Source organism: Carassius carassius, chromosome 3 (genome assembly GCF_963082965.1).
Source record: "Carassius carassius chromosome 3, fCarCar2.1, whole genome shotgun sequence".
Classification (NCBI taxonomy): domain Eukaryota; kingdom Metazoa; phylum Chordata; class Actinopteri; order Cypriniformes; family Cyprinidae; genus Carassius; species Carassius carassius.
In genome coordinates, this window is record NC_081757.1 from 15,259,897 (window position 1) to 15,277,336 (window position 17,440).

At 39.7% G+C, this 17,440-nt stretch overlaps 1 protein-coding gene across 2 annotated transcripts in view; it reads right to left on the reverse strand.

The window, feature by feature from the left end:
• Positions 1-3,178: 3,178 nt before the first annotated feature.
• ano5b (anoctamin 5b) overlaps positions 3,179-17,440 on the reverse strand; it is a 39,521-nt gene continuing 25,259 nt past the window's right edge. For both annotated transcript variants that reach the window (XM_059530424.1, XM_059530430.1), the window contains 12 exons: positions 16,378-16,483; positions 16,236-16,296; positions 15,522-15,673; positions 14,213-14,287; positions 10,868-11,096; positions 10,327-10,505; positions 10,127-10,224; positions 9,872-10,002; positions 4,441-4,646; positions 4,033-4,235; positions 3,849-3,954; positions 3,179-3,666 (listed from right to left, as the gene is read on the reverse strand). In XM_059530424.1, the coding sequence (XP_059386407.1) occupies positions 3,436-3,666; positions 3,849-3,954; positions 4,033-4,235; positions 4,441-4,646; positions 9,872-10,002; positions 10,127-10,224; positions 10,327-10,505; positions 10,868-11,096; positions 14,213-14,287; positions 15,522-15,673; positions 16,236-16,296; positions 16,378-16,483 (1,777 nt within the window). In that variant the 3' untranslated portion in view covers positions 3,179-3,435. The remainder of the gene's footprint in view (positions 3,667-3,848; positions 3,955-4,032; positions 4,236-4,440; positions 4,647-9,871; positions 10,003-10,126; positions 10,225-10,326; positions 10,506-10,867; positions 11,097-14,212; positions 14,288-15,521; positions 15,674-16,235; positions 16,297-16,377; positions 16,484-17,440) is intronic.

Sequence of the window (17,440 nt, forward strand, 5' to 3'; positions counted from 1 at the left end):
AAATAAGTTTTTAAAACCTAGGTATGGTTAAATAAGAGCAAAAATGAAAAGCTCTGTCACTTTTTCGATGCAGAGTGCCAGTGAAATAGCTTTAGGAGGGATGTGAATGGCGTTCAGCACCAAGGTCACCGACAGTCTAGCGCTGGATCCCTCCCGTCAGAGTGCCACTGCTTTGGGAGGGGTTAGAGAGGGCGGAAAATCTTCACATCCCATTCACATTTTCTCCAATTTTGTCCTCAGATGATCTGAATTATGTTCCACGTGCGGCAAATGAGAGTTTTTCGGTGCGTCTATAAAGGGCACTTGATCTGACATTCGAAGTCTCTACATTTGTGTTTTTACACCTATTGCTTGTTTTCCATCAAAGACCGTGCAAGCCTCCTGGGGGCGGTGCTATGGAAACTGAACGTGGGGTGTTTCCCCCTCCAAGTGTGTGTGTGTGCTGGTGTGAAAGAAAGAGAATTAATAATTCATACATAGCCTACCTCGTAGCCCCCCTCCCTCTTTTCTATCCTTCAGAGCAAAAAAAAAACTGCTATTGTATGTACAGTCATTTTTATTCAAGTCAGTTTTTAACGGTTGAAGATAATTAAAGGGGTATGCTGAATGCGCATTTTTATAAGATAATTTATATTATCGTATTTATTATTTTAGCATCCTGCTAAATCACAGACCACTTTATAGGAGTAAATCAGTGCAGTTGCAACGCTTTGCGCTCTTAAAAGCTTTACACAACAGGTAGTTTGAGAGCGCTTAGTGAAGCGCACGCGCCATCGTGTGTTCATTCACAGTATTTGCAGAGGACGCCCAACAAGTATAGTATACTTAAATCACTTTATTTTGGCACGTTCTCGCTTTTATAAGATTGATTAATGATTATTCATGAACTAACTTTTTTCCACACGGTTTCATGCAACTCATTCTGTAAACATTTGTAGACTAAATAAAAAGTCGACAAAACGAAACAAAAAACACCCGTATACACATACATCATGACAGCAGTTAAGGCAATGCATGTGACATGTTCTTATTTGGACACAAATATATCTTAAACTAGGTGAATAACTTTTTAAATATTTTATCATGAATAGACTGTAACATTTAACTTTGGGGTACATTTATAACACATTTATAACACAATTTTGAATAAAACTTTGTATACAAGTATATCAACACAATATTCAGAAAATGTCTGTAAACTGTATTTGTATCCATGAAACAATGATGAATAACAGCAAAAAAAAAAAAAAAAAAAAATCACTTGACAAGCTTAAAATACATATGTATAGAATGTATAACATTTGTGAAATGAAATGAACAGGTATGGCTCACAAAATGAGTAGTTCAATTGATAAGTCACTTTAAAAGCCTTTGGCCTTGACGTATGGGAATCTCTGAAAGACTGTTTCACTGAATTAATTTGTCCCAGCAGTTCTGTAATATCAAATGAAGTTATCAGGGTGGATATCGAAGTCCCCGATTCATGGGGAAATGATCACAAAAATCCAAACTAATCCTTTTTGCACAAGTGCATTTTGCAGAAATTAGTTACAGAGAAATAGCATGATGAAAAAGACTAGTGTTCTCCTAGTTACGATTACAGATGAGTGCTAATGTTCATTTAGCATCAGATATGTGGTACGTGCAAACCTTGACAGACTCTTGCAGAACAAGGTGATGAATAAAGGCTTGAGTTTCTGATTTTTGTAGTATCAGAAAACATAGCAAGTCATTATAGTGCTTAATCTGGTCAAATCAATCCTTCCAACCAGATAATAAATCAGTTATATGTTAACTCTTGAGCAATAAATACATCCTTAAAGAAAATCAACAATAGTAAAAAAAAAAAAAAAAAAAAAGATTCATTATATTTTAATATGACACCGACCAAAATATGTGGGTGGCAAGGTACAGCATTAATTAAAAATAATAATAAAATATAAACATTATAAGGAACAAGATGATGTAAGCGCTACAGAAATGATGATATTGTGTGATAGCTATTCAGCTATCAGTGTGTTTCATAAGAGAAAATATCCACTGGACAACAGCATATATTAACTTAAACTGCACATGCCCACAAAAAATGTTTGAAAAAAAAAAAAAGACAACACACTGTCTACATGTATCTCTTTCACAGTCAGACATACAGGGGGAAACAAAAAAATGCAGATTACTTAAAAAAAAAAAAAAAAAAATTATAACAGCAACAAGCTGGACAGACATAAATGCTTATTGCCTTCTTAAAATGTTCAGTTTTTTAATGGTCATAAATGATTATTCATATAAGTTGAATTCACAGCAGCTTGCTTCGAAGGCAACCTGAGGAACAGCAGGCTGTATTCCAGAGGGGTCGGCCACGAAATCTCGGTGATCTGTCTGCAAGCCTTTCTCCTTTGTAAAAGTGCAGTTATGTAAGTGCACTCCAGACATTAGAGAGAAACAGAGGAAAGCGGTAATGTTTTTCCACAAACCTCAAGCAGAAAAGAGACTTTTAGGCGTGTAGGACTTTATAAAAGTTCTGGCAGTTGTTTGGATGTGGGCAGGCGGTTCTTTGCAATAAATGTATGAAGTAGGGCTGCACAATTAATTTAAATTTAATTGCAAAGGCGATAAATCGATAAATCTGGCAATTGTCATGCGTATCTTTCATTGAAGCACAGTTTTGTGACCAGCAGTAAATCTCCAACCAAAGGCCAGAGGGCGCTCCCACGCCGAGACTCCAAACACACCTGGCAGAGAAACCCAGGAAATCCTTATAGAGGTGGCTGAATAAACAGAAGATTAAACTGCTTTCATTAATTCAGCGTGACTAATAAACACAAGACTATGGCAATATATGGTATATCTGAGTTTGTCATATTATAATTTTTATTATAATAATGTATACAATAATGCAATGCTAATTGTCATAGCCTTTATCACTGCTTAGAATACTATGAAATATGTTGCGTGCCCTATTCTGTGTAAGAAACCACATCATGCAAAGAAGTATTTATTTCAAACACTCAATTGACGTTATGAAGTGGGTTTGGAGTAAAAATATGTTATTAAATGTGGTATTTTCACATCCTTTCAGATGGAGTTGCATTTACTACACAGAGCCGTAGTTCACTGACAAGCTACACAAAAATTGCAAAACGATTTCTTTGATTTCATAATCGCCCGATTAAATAATCTGTGATTATTAGCATGATTTTTTGTAGCTTGTCAGTGAACTACAGCTATGTGTAGTAAATGCTGCTCCATCTGAAAGTATATGATGGATATTTACTACTAATCCCATAACCCGCTTTACTGACCCGCTTTAAGATATGCATGACAATAACATTCGATTAATCATACAACCCTAGTATGAAGGTTTCCTGAAGATTCAATTCCTCCATGCTTTGCAGGATATAGTATATGTGAGTAGTCCTGAGGGTTCAGGTATATTCAAATACATTCAGTGAGCACCTGGTGTTTACTTGGACTAGAGGGCAGCAGTGAGGCTGTTTCTGTGGACAGACAGAAACTCTGGCTCAGCTGCATCTTGAGTTTCTCCACTTCGTAGTTGTGCAGGTATTCCTGAACCAGAAAGCGTTCACGCTTTATACGGGCCTTTACTTCTGCTGGCACATCTGGAATCAGCCATGCCACGAAGAATTTCACCACAAATACAACATGCTGAGAAAGAAGAGGAAACAGAGGAACAGTCACTGTGTGCACTGAACTAAGTTTCCACATCTAAATTTCTCAAACTGTAATAAAATTATAGTTATTTTGAATTTCCCTGCATATTCCACTATGTTATCTCTCCGTTTCCTAAATTGAAATTAGAAGCACACGATGTTATGCAAATTTCATACTTCCATGATGATGATGAAGGCTAGTTTAGCAGCCAAGATGTGCCAGAACTGCATGGTGTGCGTGTACTGGTTCTCATGCCCAGGTGGGTATCTGTAGTCCCGATACCTGGAGAAAAAAATCTGTTAATTTACATCGATGTGTAGTCCTAATACAGACGATAATTCTCACCAGGCGGTCACACACCTGCATGTTGTGATGGTAGAGCTGTTAAACCATGATGGGTTTTCTCCAGCTTCAGGTAGGTTATCTTCAGGGATCTGAGAGATGTTGTAAAAGGAGAGGCTGTTGGTGATGTAACCCCTCATGGTGGCCTCTCTGCCTGGGTGGTAGGTGTACAGATAGACCAGGCGAGGAATCATATCTGAGGTGAATGCCATGATGAAAGCCTCAAGTGCAAATGAGAAAGAAATAACAATAGATTTTAAGTATGGTGGAAATAGTGTTTTGATTTGATCAAGCAATCTTGTTAATGTATCTTTCCTTTTGTTAATGTTGTTTATATTAGTTAACTAAATTGAGAATGAAGTTAAATGCCACATCCAGTTTTACACAAGACAGTAAGGAAAGCAGAACAAAACCCTTTGCATTTACATTTGTGACCACGGACAAGATGGCCACCACATTAAGGATCTCTTCCCATGCTCCAATGTTGCGAGCCTTCGCTGCCACTGGCCTTCTGAACTGTGTAGTAAACTTCCAAGCATCCACTCGCACCTCCAGGATGTTGTTGAAGAGGGCGAGAAGAGGAGCCAGTGGAAAAGAGGCTACGAATAGTGTAATGAAGCCAAACTGGATCACTGTAAAACACACAGGAAACAACTGGTTTAATTGATAAGGTACTTATAAATGCTCACCTCTCCCACTGCGCCCATCGCACCGCCTACGCCGCTCGTCCCCCGGGAGACCCCCCAGGATAACTTCCGGCCAGAGCCGTGACTTCCGGCACCAGAAAACTATTCCGGTGAGCCAGCTTTTTGCAGAACTTTTTTGAATAAATGTTCTATGCACTTCGCCTTGCAGCCCCGCACCTTCACCACCGAGGAATCCAAAGTGGCATTTACGCTCACGCTACTGTCGGGCAAGGCCGCCCTATGGGGGACGGCGGTGTGGGAAAATCAACATCCGTGTTGCGCCTCGTTCCACACCCTCTCGGAGGAGATGAGGAGGGTATTTGATCGAGCCGCGGCCGGCAGGGAGGCCGCTCACCAGCTCTCTGACCTTCGTCAAGGTACATCTTCAGTCACGGACTACTCCATCGAATTCCGTACCCTGGCGGCCGCGTGCCAGTGGAACGAGGCAGCGCAGTGGGATCGATTCCTGCATTGGTTATCGACCGTGTGCAAAAGGAGATCTACCTCCTCGAGCTGCCCCCCACACTTAATGGACTAATAGACTTGGCCTTACAAGTTGATGCACGGATTAATCGCCTGGGTCGCCAGCCCAGTCCTACGCGCCATACCATCTCTCCAGTTAGGGGGCGCTCAAGTCGAGAGAACGCGGTCGGTCCCGTTGACGACCACGAGCCCATGCAGGTGGGTAGAGCTCGGCTGTCCCGGAGGGAGAGGGAACGGCGGAGGTCCCAAGGACTATGTTTATACTGTGGAGGCTCGGAACACAACATCTCCTCATGCCCGGTAAAAGAGTCAGCCCGGTAGTAAACTTGAGGCTACTATCGGGTGGGATCTCCGCTGGGAAGTCCTCATCAACATCATCGACCCTCCTTCCGGTAAAACTGCAGTGGAAGAATCACTCTCACGACTGTCACGCCCTTCTGGACTCCGGAGCTGAAGGTAACTTCATCGATTCATTCCTCGCACATCACCTGAACATTCCTGTCCGGCCTATGTCTCTCCCCATCCAGGTCACCGCACTGAACGGCCAGGAACTGCCTCACTTCACACACCACACAGAACCCATCACACTACTCACTTCTGGCAATCATCGCGAAACTCTATCCTTTTTTTTCATGGACTCCCCTGTTGCTCCCATTGTGTTAGGTCACCCCTGGTTAACTAAAAATAGTCCACGAGTGGAGTGGGGTTCCAACACAGTCACATTGTGGAGTGAAAGTTGTCATGAGTCTTGTCTGGTTTCTGCTTGTCCTGTTGTCCCTGTTTCTGTCTTTCAGAAGGAGAACATGGTATTGCCAAACGTGCCCGCAGAGTATCTGGACCTGAAGGAAGTGTTCAGTAAGTCCCGTGCTGCTTCTCTTCCTCTTCATCGTTCCTATGACTGTGCCATAGATTTAGTGCCAGGTAAGTCTCCGCCTAAGGGCAAGTTATACTCTCTTTCTATTCCTGAGAGGGAGGCCATGGAGAAATACATTTCTGGTTCCTTAGCATCTGGGTTCATTTGTCCTTCCTCTTCTCCAGCGGGGGTGGGATTCTTTTTTGTGGGTAAGAAGGATGGTTCTCTGCGACCTTCCATTGATTACCGAGAGCTGAATAACATCACGATAAAGAACACCTATCCATTACCACTCATGTCTTCAGCTTTCGAGAGGTTACAGGGAGCATCTGTATTCACAAAATTGGATTTACGTAATGCTTATCATTTGGTCCGCATCAGGAAGGGGGATGAATGGAAAACCGCCTTTAATACACCCAGGGGGCACTTTGAATACTTGGTGATGCCGTTCGAGCTCTCCAACTCCAAGCACTAATTAATGACGTGTTGAGAGATATGGTAGATCAGTTTATATATGTTTACCTGGATGACATACTGATTTTTTTTAATCTCTCCAGGAACACGTTCAACACGTCAGACGAGTGCTCCAGAGGTTACTTGAGAATGGGCTTTTTGTCAAGGTGGAGAAATGCGTATTCCATGCACAGTCTGTCCCCTTCCTAGGGTATATCGTCTCGTCCGAGGGAATACTTATGGACCCTGACAAGATTAAGGCTGTGATAGAGTGGCCATCTCCAGATTCCCGTAAGGCCCTACAGCGGTTTCTGGGGTTTGTCAATTTCTATCGGCGTTTCATTCGCAATTTCAGCCAACTAGCCTCACCTCTGACAACCTTGACCTCTCCCAGTACTCCGTTCAGATGGTTGGACGCAGCTGAGGCTGCGTTCACTAACCTCAAGAGTCGCTTCGTTTCGGCTCCCATCCTTGTGGCCCCTGATCCCACACGGCAGTTCGTGGTGGAGGTTGACGCGTCAGAGGTGGGGGTAGGAGCAGTGTTGTACCAACGTGTGGTTTTGGACGATAAGGTACATACTTGCGCGTTTTTTTCTCATCGATTATCTCCTGCTGAATGTAATTATGACATTGGTAACAGAGAGTTGTTGACCGTCGAATTAGCGTTAGAGGAGTGGCGTCACTGGTTGGAAGGCTCAGGGGTACCTTTCATCATTTGGACCGATCATAAGAATTTAGAGTACATTAGAACTGCCAAAAGACTCAATTCCAGGCAGGCTTGGTGGGCACTTTTTTTCGGTCGTTTTGAGTTTACTTTATCGTACCGCCCGGGTTCCAAAAATGTCAAACTCGATTCTTTATCACGTCTTTTTGATCCCTCCGCCCGCCCAGTGACTTTCGATTAATCAGTGACCGCCCAGTGACCGAGTGTATTTTACCTGAGAAATTAGTGGTCTCAGCACTCGTATGGGAGGTTAAGTCGAAGGTCAAGACGGTCTTATAAGGGGAAACGCCTCCGTCCGGTTGTCCACCGAATCGTTTATTTGTGCCGGAGGAGTTAAGGTCCGAGGTCGTCCAGTGGGGCCATTGTTCTAATGTGGCTTGTCACCCAGGGATAAGTCGAACTAATGGGTTGGTTAAACAACAATTCTGGTGGCCACGTATGGCTCATGACGTCCGCGATTTTGTTTTGGCTTGCTCAGTTTGCGCCAGTGGTAAGTCATCTAACCGGCCTCCTGATGGGCTTCTTCAACCGCTGTCTGTCCCTTCGAGACCCTGGTCCCACATCGCTCTAGATTTTGTTACCGCCCTCCCGCCCTCTAAATGACGGTCGTTTTGACTGTAGTGGACCGATTCTCGAAGGCGGCACATTTCATTCCCTTGCCCAAATTACCGACAGCCAAGGAGACAGCGGTCACTGTCCTAGATCACGTCTTTCGGCTTCATGGCCTCCCGGTAGACGTGATTTCTGACAGGGGATCTCAATTTATATCCAAATTTTGGAAAGAGTTTTGTAAATTGCTAGGAGCGTCAGTTAGCTTGTCTTCGGGTTATCATCCCCAAAGTAACGGACAATCTGAGCGAGCCAACCAAGATTTAGAGAGGACGTTGCGATGTTTGGTCTCCAAGAATCCTTCTTCCTGGAGTCAACAACTCTCTATGGTGGAGTACGCCCACAATTCATTGCCAGTGTCAGCTATGGGCCTTTCTCCGTTTCAGTGTAGTTTAGGTTACCAGCCACCAGTCTTTCCCAGTCTGGAATCTGAAGTCGCGGTCCCCTCCGCTCACACGTTTGCCCGCGAGACTCTGCTCCGGATGAGGGAGCGCACTAAGGCTAAGGCCGATCGCCACCGGTCAAAGCCTCCCGTTAACGTCATGGGTCAAAAGGTGTGGCTTTCTACTAGTAACATTCCTCTGCAATCCGTTTCTAATAAATTAGCTCCCAAATTTATTGGCCCGTTTACTATCACCAAGATCATTAGTCCGGTGACAGTCCGCCTCAAACTACCTCCTGCGTACAGGAGAATACTCCCCGCCTTTCATGTATCCAAAATTAAACCCGTGTTTTATGCACGTATTAATCCGCCTACTCCGGTTTCCCCGCTGCCACGTCTCGTAGATGGGGAACCGACTTATTCGGTAAATTGTATTCTGGACTCGAGACGGAGGGGACGAGGATTCCAGTACCTGGTGGACTGGGAAGGTTACGGTCCGGAGGAGAGGAGTTGGGTACCTGCTAGGGACATATTTGATCACTCCCTTATTGATGACTACAATCAGCAGGTAGGCCCTTCTGGGAACTCCAAGAGGAGTTCTTAGATGGGGGGGTACTGTCACGGTTGGTAAACCGTGATCTCTGGGTTTTTGCACTTTGTGGTGAAGTCTGTGTGTTTCGCGTCGGCACTGATTAGTTTGTGGGCGTCTCCGTTAATTGTCATCAGCAGCAGCTGTCACTCATTACACTCCCTATATATTGGCTTGTCTCACGTCTTGTGTTTGTGAGAACGTTGTTTAATGTCGCTTCCTCTGTCTGTTGGCTTCAGTGTTGTATGCGTTTGGATGTCCGTGTTTTCCCCGGAACCTCATCCCCTCTCCGCACTTTCACTCAGCAACAAAGACTTACCTTCGGCTCTATTCCCCACAGTTCCTGTGCCATCCTCTCCTGCTGCCTTCTCACCGTCATCACCCGGATTCCTCACCACCATCTTGGATTGTCGTCTTCTCAGTTTTCTGGTGCCTTTGTACTCCTGTTTGTTTATTTACTTTTATTAAATTGCTATACTCGCTATTGTTTCCAGTCCTTCATTCACCCAGTCGTCACACATATGCTCACCAAGCCAGCGTTTATAAAAAAAATAAAAAATAAATCAAAACAGCAAATCTGTTTATATATATATACATATATATATATACATATATATACATATATATTTTATTAATTTCAGTGACTGTGAGCTGAATTTTCAGAAGCCATTACTCCAGTCTTCAGTGTCACGTGATCGTCTATGCTAATTAGGTGCTGAAGAATCATAACTTGTTTTGTGGTAAAAATGGTAGTTGTACTGCTTAATATTTTTATGGCAACCACAAATCTATTTTTCAGAATCCTACTGATGTATAAAGTTAAAAGAAGAACAGCTTTTCATTTCAAATGGAAAGGTTTGTAACAATAAAAGTCTTCACTGTCATCAGTGTAATGCATCTTTAAAGAATAAAAGTATTACAATTCTTAAAAAAAACAAACACTTTGAACAGGAGTGTATTATAAAATGCAATTTGATTTAGAACAACTACATAGGCTATCTAAATGAATTATATAATTAATTGTTTTGGTATATGAACACCAAATAGCTCCAACATGTATAATGGAGTAAAATCATACCCATCTCCAGATACTCATAGAAGAGTCCAAACTGGCTGAAGTTCTGTAGATCGTGGTCCTGCTCCCATCTACTGTATGTACTTTCTGGATGACTTCGCCCTTTCCTGCTGCCCCACCAGTTTCTGAGAAGTCTGTGACACAGGAATTTGTGTGTGTGTGAGTGTTTTTTAGATATAAATAGTGCCTAAAGGACAATTACTAAAAAACATTACTGATATGATATGCTTAGAGGTCAAAGTTCAATGTAAAGCTTACGGCAGCAGAGCCTCTTGGACGTTCCCAACCATTTGTTTTCCAGCCATGACGATAAGCAGCTGTGTGGTCAGCTCAATCAGACAGCCCCCAGGGGCACACTAAATATAAAATGCAAATCGTCATGTTAGAGCTACTTATTCTGACATTCAACAGAAAGAACATTATGTTCTCTGAAATACTGATATTTCAGATGGTCTCACCTCTTCATTTCTCAGCTTGCTCCACTTTCCAAACATATAAGTGTAGTTTCCCGGATAACCCACAAACTTCCCTTTAAAGAAGGCAACATAGAAACAGGAGGAGTAGTAGTTCACAAACTGGAACATAAACATCTTCATGGTCAGCTTGTTCTCATACTCCAGATGGGTCTTGGGGATTTCTGAGAGTAAAAATAAATAAATAAATAAATAAGAGCAAGACAGTAAAGGATTTTCAATACAAAACAAAATAAGGATGAGCAAATACGTGAGGCATAATGTATGGTCAAATGGTCATTATCAGAAAATAAATGCACATGGTTTTGTGTTTTTGCAATGACAATCTGTACACTATCCAGCCTTTTACATAGGTACTAATAAGTGGACACATTACTTTTTTAATAAACTATATTAACTACTGAAACTATAAACTTTATAAACCATTTTCAAGAGATTTAAATGTAGTTTACATGTCAAACAAACTCAATGAGACATGTCTTAACTCTAATTTCTTGTGTGAAGTGAGGAAGCGGTTTTCGCTCACCCATATCAGTAATCCAAATGGCCACTTGCTCATAGAGGAAGTTGAGGATGAGGATAATGACAAAGTTGATGCAGGAAGCAGTGACAGAGGTGGCAAGTTGAGGGGTGATGAGAGATCCCACCAGCTGGATCTTACTGGTGGGGCTGTCCTTCATGACACTGGCAAACGCTGCATAAACCGCTAATCTATAAGCGATTACTCCCATTATACAGGCCACTATCAGACACGTCTGACAAGACACAAAGAGAGGGAAGGACTTAAACCACAACTGATCTTTGATTTAGCAAAGTGTAAGAAATTGGTTGCCAGGGACAAAAGGTCAAATTTACAGTTTAAAAGGACCAGAGGTGGAAAGTAACGAATTACATTTACTCGCGTTACTGTAATTGAGTAGCTTTTTTGTGTACTTCTACTTTTTTAAGTATTTTTTTTAATCTGTAATTTTACTTTTACTTAAGTATATTTTGTTTGAAGTATTGTACTTCGCTACATTTTAAAACACATTAATTACTGAGTAAAAAAAAAAATCGCTCCCTGGAAGGTATGGCAAACTGGCGCTAAAATCACAAGAAAGATGCAGACGGACAAAACAGGCGTTAGTGGTGCAGACACCGCTGAAAACGAAACCCCGTCATATTCTGAAGTTGAACTCAAGGAAATGAAGTGAACCCCTGGCCATATGTATGCTCTATTATGCTGTGTATGCTGTGCTTGCCTAGGGAGACCAAACTAGCAGTTTATAAAATCTCGACAAGACATCAACCCCACGTAAGCATATAGAGGTGAGCTAAATAATTGCGTCATTGCATTGGTGCTTAAAATGATGCTTTGACATTTTAGCAAGAGGTTTTGCACAAATTAGCCAAAAAGATTGGTGCGGAGTGTGCGATATATATTGTCTGCGATAATATCATAATTGTTGTTTTAATGATGTACGCGCGCATTTAGAGTGTTCTTTCACTGTGTGATTCAGTCTGTTGAAATGCATTTAGAATGAAATCAATCAAAATCATTTAGAATCAAAATCACACAAAGAATGCTGTCTTTTCCTCTAAAAATCATAATCACACACACACACACACACACACACACACACACACACATATATATATATATATATATATATATATATATATATATATATATATATATATATATATATAGATCAGTGGGGATTTCTTTAAGACTGCAAGGGAAGCTCAGCTTCCCCTCTAATGTAAAAAAAACCCAACGGTCAAATATATACTATTGTGTATTATGTATTGTGTTAATCAGCTACATGTCGGCTGACTCGATTTTCTTCTCATACATTCCCGTAGCGTCACAGTGCATTTCCCTGTTGAAGCCGAGCGTCCACTGACTTCAATGGGGCTGCTTTGAACAGTTTTTTTCAGTGCTCCGAAGCTAGACGGTCATTGGATAAATGCTGCGATTATGTCCCGCCCACGGACGCTCAGCGTCTCTGGAGGTGAATGAAGACTGGGCTTCCGCGTGATGATTGGAGGATCTGTCGATCTCCTTTTGACTGACAGCGGTCTGCACCATAAGAAGTCGGCGAAGCTGTTTCACGCTCAGTCCCATGATCGCGGATTTCTCAAGTGTATTCGAAAGACAAACTGCGGCAATATTTCTTGATATTTGTAAAATGCAGAACCACCACAAAATTAAATTGGTAACTAAGACAGATTGAAAATGTGCGCGCGCACACACACACATACACACACACACACACACACACACACACACACACACACACACACACACACACACACACACACACACTATAGCCATCTAGTGGTTAAAGTGATTTATTACAATTTTTAAACTGAATTTCCCCAAAAATGGGCAAAAATCTTACATTAAACCTTATAAAATTATCCATGGTATCCCCATGTATGAAAGTTAGAAATCTGGGTCTTTTATGAAGTGAATTTTACCTGAAATGCTTTTTTCTTTTTTTGTAAAAAAAAAAAAGCCTATTTAAATAAATATTTATTTATTTATAGAAATGTAAAAGATTTAAATCCTCCAAAAACTGTACAAAGTTTAGTAAAAACATAAATGAACAGAGTAAAATTATATTTGTAAAAAATTTAAATATTTTACTATTACAAAATGAAATGTTATTGTCTGGGGTCAAAAAGACCCCGAGTGTCACTACAAATGAAGACCATCAGAGGGTTATAATGTAGGCCGAAAATGAGCTTCCCCTCTTTGAAAGACCAGCAGCCGCCACTGATATATATATATATATATATATATATATATATATATATATATACATATTTTTTTATTTTTTTACAACAGGACAGTAAACTAAGAGACTTGCGTTTTAGACACCATATTGCCATTGTTTTTGCTCTATTTCTACAACAAAAATTTATTCCAAACACAGCCACCAAAGCAAAATTTTGCATCTCTGAGCAACATGACAGTGTTTCGTTTCTGAATGAATCAACTGTTTAAATGATTTGGTTCAATCGCAATGACTCACTTATTAACAGTGACTTGCTGACACATACTGGCCATTTTAATTTCACATTTAAAGTATATTTTGATTTTTTTTTTTTTTATAATTAAGTTTTTATAATTTCAAATGAGTATTCAACATTTTATGTCTGGCATATCAAAACATTATTCATGCATTTGTAACTGCAGGTTAAATGCATTCTTGTCCTGCACTAAACAGTGTAATACATCTAAATGCCACGTCCGATGAAGCTTTTGCATTTCCTCTGTATTGAAAAGATGAGTTTGTTGATACTGATTTGCCAGATAACAGCCCAAATGTCTTATTATTCTAAATAACTGATTCCTTTAATTAAAAACAACTAGTTTGAGATTAATAGACCTATCCCAGGGGTGTCAAACTCAGTTCCTGGAGGGCCATAGCCCTAACCCTGCTCCAGCACACATATCATGTAGTTTTCAAATAAACCTAAATAATTAGATTAGCTGGATCAGGTGTGTTTAATTAGGGTTAAATCTAAACTGTGCAGGACTGTGGCCCTCCAGGAACTGAGTTTGACACCCTTGGTCTGTCCCATTTTTGACTCCCTCCCACTGGTTAAAATGTAACTAAGTAATTTTTACTCTGAGTAAATTTTAAATGAGCTACTTTTTACTTTTACTTGAGTGGATTTTTTAGACTGGTACTTTTACTTGTACTTAAGTAAAATTTCATTAATGTAATGGTACTTTTACTTGAGTAGAATATTTTTGTACTCTTTCCACCTCTGAAAAGGACATACAATAATATCTGGCTGCAGAATGTAACTCGCTAATCATATTAAGCGATAACCTATTCTATATCATACAGCTGCACTGTTTGGCTTACTAACTCACCCAAAAGAGAACCGTTGCTCCAGACAGACAGAATCGGGCACACTTGCTGGGAAAAGGAAGATAAGGCTCCATTTCCTGTTTGCATAAAGATTGTGTTAAGTTCAAGCACTATAATTAGACTAGAGTCTAGAGTTCAACTGCAACTGCAAACTTGGTTAATTATAATGTCAATATTTTTTATAAATAAAAACGAAATAGTAATATTAGTTTTCACTGTATTTTAATCAAATAAAATGCAGCTTTGGCAAAGTTAACATGACATCTAAATATTTTTGCCTTTGTAATCTTTCATCTAAACAATAATTTACTCAAACTTAAAACATGTTGCCTCTAAAATCAGTAAAGCTAAAACAACTATGCATTAACAAAACAAATTATATTTGGACTACTTGAAGTTATATGATATTGTTTAAGTAGCATATCACGACTACGACTGCATGCAATGGTGTTTACTTGAGAAACAAACAACAACAAAAAACTAACATAAATTAGAATTTATTCTGAGAACATCTGTGACATGGAACAATAGTTAAAATGGTTGAATTCCTATCAAAGTCCTGAGAGCAAGATTCCCTTTGCCATGGTTATGATGATATGTTTAATGAAGTGGTAGAAACCGATTCGGGCAGAAGACGACAAATGCAAATATTTACTCAGATCATGCAAATTATTTGAAAGATATCGGGCAGATTCTAAGTCACTTACAGTATCAACACTGACACAGGCTAGGCATGCATTTGAAATCTGAAAAAGCATTATGCCTGAAACATCCTGCTAGTGGGAGCTCTTTGCAGTGCAGATCTTTAACTTTTCAACAATTGATTTATGGGTATTCATTATCTGCTCCTTATGGGCATGTCTTCTCTCATATTATCATTCAACCAGAGCATTTATGAAGAACTAAACCATTCATTTACATACTATTTAAATTGCAATATGGAATTAAATGTTTTACTATTATACTCATGGTTTAGTACTTCTATGACATGATTTTTTTCTATTTGGCTTCTGCCTGTCAACCAAACGTTCCTCAATTCTACCACTAATTCCTTCCACTGTCGATTTCTCAAATATCCCAGACAAACTAACTGGCAAATTCTTTGAACTTAACTTAACCCTTCATTAGGTTTCATGTCATTTATATTTTCTTGCTCAAATAACTCAACCTATTCCCTTCTGGGTTTAAGGGTAGCTTATGGTTTTGATTAGAGTGAGGCTCTAGAATGTTTAAAAAGTGTTGGCTCCATGACAAGCAACTGATGTTGATGCAGGATCATGTGTTTAATCATGCCGTGATGTTTGCAGGTACCTGCGTGATGCGGTTGAGTCTGCGGCCTGTGCATTTCAACTCATACTCTGGCCTGATCTGTAGCTGCTGCTGTTCCTCCTCAAAGTCCACAAGGTCCCACTCATACTCCAGACGGGCCTGCCGCCGCTTCCAGAACTCCAGGAACAAGGTCACTGCAAAGCACCCAGAGAAACAGAGCGGAAGAATTAAGAAATACATTATTTAGGAGCATCACGCTCGCACTTAATACCAATTCTATTTAAACCCTATGGTTTCACACCGATTGTTGTTTTCTTCTTTTACAATGATTTTACCCAAACAAAGTCTTACAAAACTTTAGATGCTAAATAAACCATTTTTAATTTATGAGTACACTGTGCACTGGGCGCAGAAATATTCACACAGTGTTGATTAATCAGATCATTGCATAAGCAGAGCTCATTTTGAGGCCTGTGTGAAATGAATTCGGCGTTCAGTAAATGATAATCAAAATGCACCACTGCCCTCAAGTGATTAAACATACATCTTCAGAAAGCATACACAAATTATTCTGCTTCGTTGTAGATTTATCTAGTAAACTAATTCTGTGACAATATGAATACTAATGAATAAATCCTTCATGCACAGTTGCGAATCTCTCATTAGTCATTAGCTCCCGAGTCTGACTAGTAATATCCTTCTAACCACTAGATGGGGCTATTGAGCTAATATTTTAAACCATAAGAGCGCACTCACCCCAAATACCCATGAAGATGGCAAAGAACACCGTCCCCTCGTTATCAAATAGATGAGATTGCTAAAGAAAAAGAGTAATCATTCTATGATAAATAAAAATCATTATTTATGATTTAAATCGTGAATCTACAATGTTTCTGACCCAGGAGGACAGACACGTTGAGTTGAGTTTCCAGTAGCTGCACTTTTTATCACAGAGTGGACACATGACAATCATCCCACCGATTTCTGGGTCACAGATCTCCTTGCTGGAAACAGGGAGGGGGAGAGCAAAGGAGAGAAATGTTACTGAAATGGAGAAGTGAATATATGACCAAAATCTCAGTTCCCCTGTGACTGCATTACATCAGTATAGTAAGTAGACACACCACGGAAAACCTGGGCACAAATGAACTACTCAGGTTTAACAAAAAAAACACCATACCATGAGCAAGTGATTTAGCTCTAAAAACTAGCTCTAGCTCAAACAAACACATCTAGGCTCCAGAGTCCATCTGTCACATTACAGATTGTATGTGCTCTTTATGGGTTTGCTTGTTATACAAAACAGATTTAAAAAAAAATTAATTAAATTTAATTTAAATTAAAAATTATTTCACATTTTCACTCTTTGTTTCTCGCAATTCTGTGAAAAAGTCAGAAATGCAAGATATAAACTTACAATTCGGACTTGCAATTCCGAGTTGACATCAATGTTCTCAATTTATTTGTCATAATTGTGATTTTTTCTTTTCTCAGAATTGCTATTGAAATCTCAAGGTTACGTCTTTTTCCTCAGATTTCATAATCTCATAATTAATCTCAGTTTATTAATATCACATACAGTTTATCTAGTAATTCTGATTTATTTATTTATATTTTCTAAATTCTCAATTTTTAAAAGAAAGTGTCTAATACCTTGTATATATATAATGTATAATGTATATATAATGTATATATTTTTTTAAGAAACATTTCACTCAAACTATCACCTAACACTTATGAGAGGTTATGACAAAAGAACACAAATATTGCCATTTCATTCAATATAACAATATTAAGTTCAACTGCAAAGACCATTACAATAAAAAAGAAACAACAACTTCCTGTCTAATAGTGGCTTAGCTTTTACAGTTATCAGGCACTGTAATATTGGTTACAAACTGCAAAAGGTTATTAAAAATGCATGTAACCACATAGTTTCAAACCCTGCCAGTGTAACTAAC